This window comes from Nerophis lumbriciformis, linkage group LG01, assembly GCF_033978685.3.
Source record: "Nerophis lumbriciformis linkage group LG01, RoL_Nlum_v2.1, whole genome shotgun sequence".
NCBI classification, from domain to species: domain Eukaryota; kingdom Metazoa; phylum Chordata; class Actinopteri; order Syngnathiformes; family Syngnathidae; genus Nerophis; species Nerophis lumbriciformis.
In genome coordinates, this window is record NC_084548.2 from 36,047,501 (window position 1) to 36,061,479 (window position 13,979).

Here is a 13,979-nt window from a genome sequence, read left to right on the forward strand (position 1 = left end):
TGCCGATAAAACCACAAACTTCTACAGAATGGACATACCAGAACACCACACCTTACTGGACAGAAGCATCACCAAATCATACAAAAAAGCGCAACCCAACACCTTACAGAACATCCACCTGGAAAATAAAAGGATCGCGGCTGAACTGGACATTGAGGACAGGGTGGACGCCACAGCCAACAAGGAAGCCTTTATCACATTGAAGGACCACAAACCCAACTTCGCAAATAACCCAACATGCCGACTAATAAACCCAACTAAATCTGAAATAGGAAAAATCAGCAAAATAATCCTGGACAGAGTCAACACAAAAATCAAGGACAAAACACCACTCAACCAATGGAGAAATACAGCAGCAGTAATCAAATGGTTCAACAACATCCAAGACAAACAACAGCACAACTTTATCTCCTTTGATATCGAGGAATTTTACCCTTCCATCACGCAAGACCTACTGACTCAAGCACTAGACTTCGCCTCAGACTACGACTCAATCACAGGCAACGAAAGAAACATCATCATCCACGCAAAAAACTCCATTCTCATCCACAACAGTACACCATGGCAAAAAAAGAACAATGCAACATTTGACGTCACTATGGGAAGTTTTGACGGAGCAGAAACGTGTGAACTCGTTGGGAGTTTCCTCCTCTCCCAGCTCGCTAGCCTCAATCTGAACCTTGGTATTTACCGTGATGACGGACTGGCAGTGTGTCGCGCCTCGCCAAGGAGCAGCGAGAATACCAAGAAGCGCATATGCCAAATTTTCAAAGAGAACGGCCTACGGATCACGATTGAAGCCAACAAGCAAACCGTCAACTTCCTTGACGTCACTTTCAACCTGAGAAATAACAGCTACCAACCATTCACGAAACCCAACACAACACTCCAATACGTGCACCATGACAGCAACCACCCACCCACCACCACGAAAAGAATACCTACCGGAATCAATAAAAGGCTATCGATGCTGTCATCTAGCAAAGCTGGATTTGACCAAGCAACCCCCCCGTACCAAAAAGCCCTTGATGAAAGCGGATATAATTTCACCCTCACCTATGAACCCACGCCAGGAAACCAGCCAAAAAAGAACAGAAAACGAAACGACATCATCTGGTACAACCCCCCATACAGCAAAAAACGTCTCAACTAACATTGGACACAAATTCCTCAATCTGATTGACAAACACTTTCCCAAAGACAACACCCTAAGAAAAGTATTCAACAAGAACAACATTAAATTGAGCTACAGCTGCATGAACAATATACGACAAATCATCTCAAACCACAACAAAACAATTGCAAATGAGCCGTCGGCCCCCAGACAGAGCGACTCCAAAACCAGCAAAGGCTGTAACTGTCGAAAGAAACCTGATTGCCCTCTCAACGGGGGGTGCTTACAAACATCAGTTGTCTACCAATCTAAGGTAATACGCAAGGACATTAACACATCCGACACATATGTAGGATTAACCGAGGGAGAATTCAAAACCAGATGGAACAATCACAAGGCTTCTTTCAGGAACAAAAACCTGCGAAATACCACAGAACTCAGCAAACACATTTGGGACCTCAAAGACAATAATGTTGAATATTCAATAACATGGCAAATTCTTGCATCCAGCACACCTTACAATAGTGGTAATAAAAGATGCAACCTATGCTTGAAAGAGAAACTGTTTATTATTTACCGTCCAGACCTGTCATCCCTCAACAAGCGCAGCGAAATTGTAACAGCATGCCGCCATAGACGGAAACACCTCCTAGGTAACACATGAGCCAATCACCACGCCCCTACGCCAGCCTGTACCCACCCACTCTGTGCCCTATATAAACCATGGTATGCGAATGCTCCCATTAAAATCTCCTGATGATTGAGGGTACCCCCCCTCATGAAACAGGCCTGTAGAGATGAAATAGTCTTGTGATTTTTTTCCCACACATACATATATTGCGCTCTACTACGGTATCGAGCACTATTTTTTGGATAACCTTATTAAGACATATATATATATATATATATAATTTCAGCATTGCTGTTCCCCCAGTACGTAAAGCACAGTCCATAAAGAAGGAACCTCAACTCCTTACACGCCTATGAGTAGCCCATTGCTTGAGAGCCAAGCCTATCAGTGACAGCTGACTAGATGAATGACAACAATTCCCACATACAGACCAAAATCTTTGAAATAATCTTCTCAAAGGAGATGAAAGTACCGGTAGTTCTTATAGCAATGACCAAACTCCATATCAAATCCTAATACTTTAAAATTGAGTACTTTGAGTAAGGGTTGTTATAGTTAATGAACCCTTTATGATAAATAAAAAAGTTTATTTTTAAATGTTTTTCTTGTTTTTAAAATTTGGCCTTGACTTTGTCAACATCTGTTTGGTTCTCTTTCACTTGATATTTGTTTTGAAACCTACCATTCTTTCTCACAGACGTAAAGTTCTCCGTCTTTCTGGCGGTCTTCATGAGCCCGGTAACATCAGCTATGAGATGGTGCTCTGTCTCCTCGCCACCTGGATCATTGTTTACTTCTGCATGTGGAAGGGAGTTAAATCTACAGGCAAGGTATGTTTTGTCTTGCTTTACAAATTACAAATCTCAATGATGAGTACCATGTTTTGGGTTTATAGAGCAAAGATTTATTGTATATTTATATACGGTCTTTTGCCAATCACGGTTCACAGGGTGCAGACTAATATTTGTGTAGTTCCACACAATAGCTGAAAATAATTGCGGCATTTTCCCCTTTAACCCCCAATCAGCTTTGGTGTAGTGAGAGGATCAGTGTCTAGACTGAAACCCATACAAGCGCACATTCTTCTCCTCATTGTGTGGTTGCTTATTACAATTTTTCTTAATGTTAAGAAATGTCAATATTCAAGTTCATTGCTTCAGTCTGATTGTAAACGTACACTGATGATCTAATTAACATTTCAATGTACTTGTTAGTGTTTAATTAATTGTCATGCCAAGTATAGAATTGTTTTTCCAAGTAAATGTACATGTTTATTTATTTGATATTTGTATCTTTAGAGTAGGTAGAGCTCAAAAGAAAGCGAAAAAGAATGAAAGAACTAGCTAGCTGTAAGCGGATTAGCAAAGGTCATCCATGTAGAAATTTGAAATTTGGAACGAGGCCATGCTCACCCCCAGTTCAAGGCAAATATGTGCTTTCTCAGTACTTTACTTTGACCATTGCAAGTTAGCTTGGACTTTTACTGGGTAGCAGGGTGCCGCTTTTTTTATCATAAGCTGTCAAAGACAACGTTTGAAAAGGTCTGCCAAAAACCCCTGCTATTGCAGGAGGTTTACAAATTGTCTGGCTTTCCATTTACAGGCTACCTTTTCTTCAAAGTTACATGACAGGGCCCATTACACATCTACACCGAGGACCTAATGGGCATAAGACTTGAGTATTTACAAAGCAGGTAATTGCTTAATCATCAAAGTGCTAAAAACATACTTTGGTGCAGTTACATTTGACCATAACAAATAGAGCACATTAAAAAGCACTGACCTGTATCATTTAGCCTGTTTACAGTCAATACAAACACATCTTTTTTACGCACTTCATTTAATTTGAAGAGCTACAGCTTACTGTTAACTTTCACAATGTCAGACACATAACACTTGAACTTCTCCTATCCACCATAATCACCCAACTGTCTCCTGTATCTGCTCTGCATTTATTGTATTGTTCTTCTTCCTGTAGGTTGTATACTTCACAGCTCTGTTCCCCTATGTGGTTCTGGTTGTTCTGTTGGCCCATGGTGTCACCTTACCTGGAGCTCTAGATGGGATTTTATATTACCTAAAACCAGATTGGTCCAAACTGGGAGAAGCACAGGTACAGCTCATATATTTGCATTTAAGTGTCTATACATTCTGTCCGAGGCATTGTAGCCTCTTGGTTCAAAGAGGCCAGAGTTTGTGTCAAAAGTATCTGGCAAAGAGCACATTGAAAACGTTGAGAAACTTTTGCAAAAAGGGATTATTGATTAATTAGTCCTGTGTGATAAGTATATGTTATAGCGGTTGGTGCAGCTTGACAATTTGTCGTTTGCAATATGACATATCTGTAATGATCAATCTAATCCACCTGCCTGGTAAGATTTTATCATAATACTAATTACAAAGATTGGCTGAAGTCTATACCAAATCCTGCAATTCAAAACATTGTTACTCCTTTGTGGTAGGTGTGGATTGATGCTGGTACCCAGATTTTCTTCTCCTATGCCATCGGGCTGGGTGCCCTGACTGCACTGGGCAGCTACAACCGCTTCCATAACAACTGTTACCAGTGAGTTTAAACACGGTCAAACTGCAAAGAGGTCAACATAACTCAAGCATCAGACATACTATTCATGCTACTCCCTGTGACCTTTTAACCCGAGTATTACAAAGTAACTTTTCTGTGTGATAGTCAGGGATAGTATTTCAAAACTGTAGCACCTTCTCAAATGTGTAATACAAAATAGACACTGGTAGTAGAAGGTGAATGTCTCCCACAAAGCAGGGTGATTAATTGTCTGTTTCTAACTCTGGTAGCTCCATTTACTGTAGCTTAACACTCAAACTGTTGTTGCCATCTGAGATATGTAAACAAATATAGACCCTTACGTGACAAAGCCCTGCAAAAGTAAAGCAGATCATTTTAGTACATCTCATTGCTTGCTGCTTGCATATTTGGAACGTCTGTAGTAAGTATAACATCATGAATACTCTGACCTCTAACATGTTCCCAGTCTTGACCTTAATTGGTAGTTGAAAGATGAATTTACATTTTACGCTATCTCAACTTAGCTGTGCTTAATATTTACACATAGACCAGCTCACAAATGACTATGCATGCATACTGTAAATTTAGTCCATGTGCCTTAAATGTTTTGATCGTTTTCATTTCATACTTACATCACTGACATACAGTATGATGGCAATGACATAGAATGAAATAGTGTGGATTGAAACACATTAGATTGTCCTTTAGTGGATCCAAAATAGCCGTTTAAGTAAACGAATCACTCAAAGATGCAGGTTCATGCAAAAACAATGATTTACATATTCAGCAGCTATCACAACGTTTAACATATTTGTGCTGCAGTAAGTGTTGACTTGATTGTTTATCTCTTTAACTTCCTGGGCCGCTAAATGTGGCCTTGGATTATATTTTATTATCGTGGTCGAGCTATATGCTGTTTTATTAACCCTAGCTTCCATCACTCACTTGTTTTGTATATGCACGTGCATTAGGATTCCCGTGGGTGCTCTCTCGGACTGATAGAACATGCGTCTGTTGAATGAGTGCGGTTTGCAGTGGCAGAAATGTATTAATGACCATCAATCATTAATCCCATTACTTTCCTCTAAGTCATAGTGGGAATTTGTCTGGCCAGGTCTTTCCAGACCATTTCATTACTAAGCTATTCATGTCAACATTGTAATTGTGCTGTTAACTTTTTAAAAAGAGAATCTGAGTTCATAGTTTCCGTATTTGTACAAGCATGTGTGTTTAATCCAGCGAGGGATATGTTTAGATCTAGTAAGTAGCCATTAGGTCTTTCACCCTCTCTCCCCTCAGACCCTCAGCCAAACTTGCCGTTGCCATATTTGCTTTGTACAGCAGCTTGTCTAGCTATATTTATCTCCTATGTATCATCCCAACCCACTCATTCTGTTGCCAGTATTTATTCTGCCCTTTTTTATATGTTTCAGTGTATTAAGAATAATAATTTCTGTTGTGTTTCTATGCTATTCTCCTAATATCTTTTTTCCTATATCTTCTTTTGCCCAGAGATGCGTTTGTGCTGGCCCTCATTAATAGTGGAACCAGCTTCTTTGCTGGCTTTGTCGTGTTCTCTGTGTTGGGCTTCATGGCTGCAGAGCAAGGTGTGGACATCAGTAAGGTAGCTGAGAGTGGTAAGTCTACAGCTTTACCACAAAGTGTATGCTAAAAATCCCAAATCTATTGAACGCACTATCCAGGACATTTGCTAAATGCTGTTTGTTCATACGTAGGACCCGGCCTGGCCTTTATAGCGTACCCCAAGGCTGTAACTCTGATGCCAATGGCCCCGCTCTGGGCTGCACTCTTCTTCTTTATGTTGCTCATATTGGGCCTCGACAGTCAGGTAATGTAGACTGCATGATAACACAAATACATTTCCTTGTTACACAATCATGTACAATTGTTTGTCCAGTTTTAGCGTTGCATTTTGCCGCAGCAATTTGTTGAGTGTCTGTTAGTGCCTACATTGTTTAACAGCCTCTAGATTTGTCAATGAGCTTCTGTCTGATTCACACAGAGGGTCATTCTACTGTTTATTCATGCACTCTCACTTTCTGTTGATTGCCTACTGTCTTCCCCATGCCGTTTGCACCTTTTCTTGTGACGACCGCATTGCTTTGACTAAATCTTATGAAAACGGCTACAACAGTCTTCTTTTCAGGTTATTTTGGAGATTGTCTTTCTTGAAACAGGCTGTTCATCTGTTGGTATATTCTATAAAATTATAAAATGTCCAAAACAAGGATAAAATATGTAATTTTCTGTCAGACTGCTTTGACATTCCTTAACTCAGGAGTTGTATAGCATGGCAGTTCCACTGCATCCAAGTATTTAAAGGGGAACATTATCACCAGACCTATGTAAGCGTCAATATATACCTTGATGTTGCAGAAAAAAGACCATATATTTTTTTAACCGATTTCCGAACTCTAAATGGGTGAATTTTGGCGAATTAAACGCCTTTCTAATATTCTCTCTCGGAGCGATGACGTCACAACTTGACGTCACATCGGGAAGCAATCCGCCATTTTCTCAAACACATTACAAACACCGAGTCAAATCAGCTCTGTTATTTTCCGTTTTTTCGACTGTTTCCGTACCTTGGAGACATCATGCCTCGTCGGTGTGTTGTCGGAGGGTGTAACAACACGAACAGGGACGGATTCAAGTTGCACCAGTGGCCCAAAGATGCGAAAGTGGCAAGAATCACAATCGAGGCAGAAAGGAACGGATATGCGAAGGCTGTTCAAATGTCCAGATTGAGCCAGTACTTGCAATTAATAAATCACCCAAAAGCAATCACCCACTGATTTAATAATGGTGCCAGTGAAGCCAGAAAAACAGATAGTTAGTTTCAGTGATGAAGGGATGCCATTTTTTCCAGTGAAGATTGATTGCACATGGAAAAATGACATAAAATAGTTTAAATCTTTTTAATCGGTCACTTCAGCTGTAACTGTAGGCTAGTATGTATCTTACTGGACAAAAACAGCACATTTAAAATGCTGAAATCGTGGAAAAATATATGTTCTTAGCGCGCCTGAAATGGGCTGTCTGCACTCTCAAAGTGCATGTTGTTGCCAAATATATTTCAAATGCTGTAAACCTAGTTCATAGTTGTTAGTTTCCTTTAATGCCAAACAAACACATACCAATCGTTGGTTAGAAGGCGATCGCCGAATTCGTCCTCGCTTTCTCCCGTGTCGCTGGCTGTCGTGTCGTTTTCGTCGGTTTCGCTTGCATACGGTTCAAACCGATATGGCTCAACAGCTTCAGTTTCTTCTTCAATTTCGTTTTCGCTACCTGCCTCCACACTATAACCATCCGTTTCAATACATGCGTTATCTGTTGAATCGCTTAAGCCGCTGAAATCCGAGTCTGAATCCGAGCTAATGTCGCTATACCTTGCTGTTCTATCCGCCATGTTTTTTTGTATTGGCATCACTGTGTGACGTCACAGGAAAATGGACGGGTGTATATAACGATGGTTAAAATCAGGCACTTTGAAGCTTTTTTTAGGGATATTGCGTGATGGGTAAAATTTTGAAAAAAAACTTCGAAAAATAAAATAAGCCACTGGGAACTGATTTTTAATGGTTTTAACAATTCTGAAATTGTGATAATGTTCCCCTTTAAGTCTGCATCCAAATATTTTTAAAGGAGGCGTATGATGAATTTTGTGTTTTCTAATTTACAAATGTTGTTACAATGTTGGATACTCGTGTTAAACAATGCCGAAGCATCAAATCATAAAGTTAATGCATTTTGCCGTGAGCTTGCATGCAGTGTGCGGGTTTGTTCTGGCTACGTTGTGATATCACAGTGAGGTGGGCGTACTTATTTTGGACATTAAGTCAAAGTGGATGTACTTATTTGGACATTAAGTCAAGCTATCAGCCACCTTCAGACTATGAGGGAACACAAAAAAGGTAGGACCAAGTACTATTTTTAATCCAATCATGGCATGCGCATAACACCAACACTGACGTGCAACATGCAGTGACATTAATGGTGTGACTAGGTGAATCTATATAATGTTTATGAGGTTTATTTTTGACTGTCTGGAAAAAAAATTGTGGTGAAGACTTCAAGATTTATATTTAATCATTCACAAGATCAATTATGATACTTTTGGAGAAGTAGGGGCGCGGTTTAATTTGCAATCGGGAACGCCTCCAGAATCAAACATGTTGCAGGCATACTCAAAAAACTTATTGTAAATGTGACTGTGGAGCATAATTTATGCAAAATTTAAACCAAAGCATATCCAAAACATATTATCCCACGGAAGTGTTTTAAATGTGGATTAAAATCATCATAGGTCCCCTTTAAACCAATGTGTATTGTGCGATTATCCCATATTACCCTGCATCTTTGATATACTGTATATTTTGATCATGTGTTTCAATTTTTTAATTGTACCCAGTGAATACATTGTTACATGTACATCTAAAATCTTGATGAATAATGAAAACTATATGACAGAAGAGCCTTGAGAAGTTAATTAATACACTCTGACTTGTATCCCAATGTGACTCTAATCTACTTTATTTTCTTTGTTTACTTTTTAAATTTTTGTTTTTATTTCAGTTTGTCGGAGTAGAGGGTCTGATAACTGGAATCATGGACATGCTTCCCCCCAAATCTACCCTGGGCTCCTTGCGGCGAGAGGTGGTGGCAGCCATCTGCTGCGTCATCTGCTTCCTCATTGACATGTCCATGGTCACAGAGGTATAATTCTCCATTTAACCTGGTAATTGTCAGTCGTCCTTAGAATGATATTTGAAAGCTGTCAGAGAATCACATTAAAAAGGTCCCCTACAATGCAAAACCAACTTTTCTTACCTGTGGGTACTTGTTGTTGTGTATTTAAGTGCCGAAAATGTGAAATCAAACCTTGGAGAGAGATAGAGATATTTAGGAAACAATGTTGCTCTCTTTACAGGATGTCCAAAATAGCATTTTTGTGGAATATTTTGCCTTGGTAACATCAGCAGATATCTCCATATATGGTAGAGTTTTGTGTGAGTCTGCCATTTCTATTCAGTTGTAGTTTTTCTCGATCCTCTTGCTGTGGGGCAGACTGGCTCGTACATCCATTTGCATGCTAAAATCCTCTGCTGTTGTCATTTCTAGTACAAAGTTGCGTATAGTTGTAACTTATCTGTCAGTAGACTCAAAATGGAAGCGCTAAAAACTACAACATGGCTGACAGAGTTGAGACGCAATCGAAGCGGGCTTGGCCTCGAGGACAACTTTGGCACGTAAATAAGACCGCCCACAAAACAGCCCCTCAATCAAAAAGCGACTTGAATATGTTCTGTAAAACAAACTCTATGCACAATTTGGACCTTAGAACCACCATTACATGTTGTGTAGACCACAATGAAGTGTTTTAAATGTAGGAAAAAAATCATAATATGACCCCATTAATAAACCTTTGAAAAACAGTAGTATCCGTATCTAAGCCTTGACACTACAGAAAGTATTTATTTATACTTTTCTACAAAAGGGTACCAAAATACTTCCATTTAGGTGATTGTACCTAAAAACCCTGTTTACATATGAGTTGGTAAATTGTGTTGGATGTAAATATAAATGGAATACAATGATTTGCAAATCATTTTCACACAATTTCCCAACTCATATGGAAACAGGGGTTTGTACACATTTTTATTATATGATTTGCCTTCAAAGACGTTTAAGGATTTTTCTTTGGACCCAGTACCTCATGGCTTAATGGGAATATAAAACCTTAAAATTGACTTGTTTTAATGCCTGGAAGGCCTCAAATAGGTCACATATTAAGTATTAATCAAATATGTTATTTGCTGACCACTCACTCTCTTCCTGCCAGGGAGGGATGTATGTCTTCCAATTGTTTGACTACTATTCTGCCAGCGGCATCACTCTGCTGTGGCAGGCTTTCTGGGAGTGTGTGGTCATTGCTTGGGTCTATGGTGAGATATAGGCTTTGCATTCAATGCATCTTTTCCTAGCATCATCAATCTTGGTAATAAAGCAAACTTACTGTGTGATTGTGTCCTTGGCAGGCGCAGACCGTTTCATGGATGATGTGTCCCGTATGATTGGTTATCAGCCCTTACCCTACATGAAGTGGTGCTGGTCTTATGTAACACCCTTTGTCTGTGTGGTAAGCTTTACTTTGTATGTTTTTTTATTTCTTTTGCTTGATTGTAGCAAATAACTGACCTTTAAGTGTGCTTCTAGGGAGTGTTCTTCTTTCATGTAGTGAACTACAAGCCCCTAACCTACAACACTGTGTACACCTACCCCTTGTGGGGTGAAATGCTTGGCTGGGCATTGGCTCTTTCCTCTATGCTTTGTATCCCACTGACTGTTGTCTACAAGTTGCTGCGCTGCAAAGGATCACTGCGGGAGGTCAGTGTATTTGTCTTCATGTCCATGTCCATGTTTTCTCATAAAAGAGCAAATGTGTCTCCTTAGATTTATGTGTTCTTTGAATCACTCATTAAAGACCATTTGTCAAATAAATTGCTCCTTAGCCCTTTGACTCAAGGAATTGGACTAGTTCGCAGATTCTTAATCACACGTCACCTTTTAACAGTCAGCTACTTGTTCCTACTGAAGCTGGTAGCCGTCAGAAAACGTAATTGACTTAGTATTGTTTCATTGATTGGTAGTTATTCCAGTTGTTACCAAGCCTGAACACTGAGCTATACTGTAAGCCTAAAAGTACATTTCTGTAGGGTTACTGAGGACCTTTTTGATTGGTTTGATCTTGACGCATGTGTCATGTGAGCATAAGATATGGTACGGACTAAGTTTTAAATCCACAAATGGGATCAGGGTGATCAGCAAGTTTTTATAGGTCACAAGATTGGTAAGGAGAGCCAATAACAGACTCATGCCCACAAGCCTTTGTCAAAATTCCACTGTAAAAGGTCATCAGGCTGTCAAGATCATTGGGAGTGCCAAGAACCACCTTCCGAGTGAAAGGGTGTTAGTGCAAATTACTTTAACCATCGACGGTATAGCGGAAAAGGCGAATTAACTGTAAAATATAAAGTATAAATTCTTTCCTAACCGTCCTGCAGAAGTTTGCAGGCTTTTGAAAGTTCATAAATAATCCCAGCACACAGCAAAAGTACCAGAACTGATTAGATTTTGAGGGTCATCCTGGTCATTACTACTACGATACGTTTTTGTTAGGAGGCTAAACTTCTCTGTGTGTGTGTTAGCAACCCCGCCTCTACCCATAGAGAAAGAGAGTTGATGACTAACATGATGGTTCAATTTGTTCATTTTATTCTGTTATAGAACAATAGCAATATAATTAAAAAAGTTATGGGTGGATTTTGATAAAACTTTCAGGCAATGTCAGAAATGAGATAAGGAACAAGTGATGGGGTGATCTAGATCACCTGTGAAGTGAAGTGAAGTGAAGTGAATTATATTTATATAGCGCTTTTCTCTAGTGACTCAAAGCGCTTTACATAGTGAAACCCAATATATAAGTTACATTTTTAAACCAGTGTGGGTGGCACTGGGAGCAGGTGGGTAAAGTGTCTTGCCCAAGGACACAACGACAGTGACTAGGATGGCAGAAGCGGGGATCGAACCTGCAACCCTCAAGTTGCTGGCACGGCCACTCTACCAACCGAGCTATACCGCCCCAATACTGTATATTTAGGATTTTTTTTAATGATTCTTTACTATTGGGAGATGGAACCTGGTGGAAGTCTGCTTTCTCAGTGCTTTTTTTTAGTTTTGAATATTTTATACTACAATGACATTGTCGTTTCACCGCACTTTTCAGTGACACCGATACGTACACCTCTTCATGTATCCCTGGCATTGTGCGATATGTAGAGCACTCAATGATGGTCATCACTAATGATTAGAACAATAACAAAGCCATTGCATGGTCTTCAGGAATATCCAACCAAGTCCAGCTGCATGATCCAAGTCTTTCTTGTCTGATGCTTACACAGTCACTTGGATAACCAAGAACCCTCACAGATCAATTTACCCTTATCTTTCCTCGTGCAGCGATGGCAGCACCTAACCACACCAGTTTGGGGCAGACATCACCTGGATTACCTCGCCCCAGAAAGCGAAGCCAAACTGCTGCCCCCTGCAGAATCCAAGAATGCCCATCTCTTTGAAAGTGTCATCTAATAGTCAAAGCCCCTTAGAGCTCAGGAGCAAAAATTGTCCTTTAACATCAGCACCCTCACACTAATTCACCAGTTACTAAAAATACTTACACACCACACTGGACTCGTAGGGCAAAGTGCACCCTACGATCTTGGAACTATTGAATAAGACTCACACAAATGGACCAAAAATTAGATTGGATAATACATTAATACAATTATGAAAACTTATTTGACTCTACTTAACTGACGAGTGCTCCTTTTTTCTGATGCTTGCTTCTTGTGCTGTCCTGTCTCTTGTGTGATACGTCCCTTGTAGTTGCACATAGGCGCTTTCCGTCAGGGTTTCAATAGCCTCATCCCATACTGTCACATCATTTTGAGAACGTTACCTGAAAATATTACAATGAAACCCTGTATCCGCTGCTGCAATGTCATGGTCTGAGATGCATGTACAGCGTGGCTGAGCCAGGGCCTGGCAGTGGTGTCCTTTCCATTGTTTTCTACCAACTGTACAAAAAACACTTCCACTTGTAAATATAAAATGAAGCCAATCCATCTCCACTTCCAAATGTGTTATGTACTAACTCCAGTATCCGGTGTTTTTTAGGCTCTGTGATTCAGTGTTATCAATATTCAGACTGCATCATGATCAGTATTTTCACCCCAAGAGAAAGTTAGACTAATGTGCGCTACATGGAAGGAAAGGGGACAGTGTGGACTGTATTGAAATACTCAATAAAAGACCAACATCTAAATAGTGCTTGTTTGCTGTCTTTATTATTGTTTTCACAATGTAAATTTGGCTTGGTTGCACTTCTATTTGCTTTGCACACAACAATAGTCATGATTTTAAAATGCCAACATGATACTTTGTGCTTGAAATAGTTAGGAGATCAAGATGTCAGCAGAATTGGACGTGTGAATGCTGACTATAAATACGGCCATGATGAGTTCAATAGTTCCTGTCTTTAAAATGTAATTCAAGCCTTGTGTTTAACATTTGAAGCAAATCCACAAGCACAAATAATCCACTCCATATTGAATGGTCCAGTATTTATGCCTTTCACCTTGTTGTGGGCAGACACCCGCCTAAATACAGTGAGACAGACACGTACTGTCCAACGCTATTTACATTTCAGTCTTTTATGTACAGTAACCTTTAACTCGTCCTGTAGCCTCCCTTACGGTCTATAAATACAGACTCCTATTAGTCTTGTGATACATTCTCCCACTCAATCCCCCCACTCACATGGTCCTGGAGTGTAGAGAGCTCGGGTGACGTATAGCGGGCTATCTCATTAGACAATATCATAAAAAGCCTGTTGTCAGAGCAACGGCTCCCTCTGCTCCCATGGAAGCTACCATGTCAAGGTGGTGGATTCCCCCCCTGCAAAAGAGGAGGAGATAATGTGGACCAATAGTGAGCAATGCAACTCCATCATTGCAAAAATGAGGATATCTGGATGGAAGTGACTGCCCCTCAGTGGTCATACCCGGGTATTGAAGGGAACCGCCTGGGAACAGTAGTGATGAGGTGAAT

General features: G+C 40.1%; 1 protein-coding gene across 1 annotated transcript in view; it reads left to right on the forward strand.

Moving 5' to 3' along the window:
• The window catches only part of LOC133619382 (sodium- and chloride-dependent creatine transporter 1-like), a 32,126-nt gene extending 18,945 nt beyond the window's left edge, over nucleotides 1-13,181 (forward strand). The window contains exons 5-14 of the mRNA XM_061980361.1: nucleotides 2,443-2,575; nucleotides 3,723-3,857; nucleotides 4,207-4,310; nucleotides 5,802-5,926; nucleotides 6,026-6,138; nucleotides 8,886-9,026; nucleotides 10,153-10,255; nucleotides 10,349-10,449; nucleotides 10,527-10,697; nucleotides 12,330-13,181. Coding sequence (XP_061836345.1) covers nucleotides 2,443-2,575; nucleotides 3,723-3,857; nucleotides 4,207-4,310; nucleotides 5,802-5,926; nucleotides 6,026-6,138; nucleotides 8,886-9,026; nucleotides 10,153-10,255; nucleotides 10,349-10,449; nucleotides 10,527-10,697; nucleotides 12,330-12,458 — 1,255 coding nt within the window. The 3' untranslated portion in view covers nucleotides 12,459-13,181. The remainder of the gene's footprint in view (nucleotides 1-2,442; nucleotides 2,576-3,722; nucleotides 3,858-4,206; nucleotides 4,311-5,801; nucleotides 5,927-6,025; nucleotides 6,139-8,885; nucleotides 9,027-10,152; nucleotides 10,256-10,348; nucleotides 10,450-10,526; nucleotides 10,698-12,329) is intronic.
• The last annotated feature ends 798 nt before the right edge of the window (nucleotides 13,182-13,979 follow it).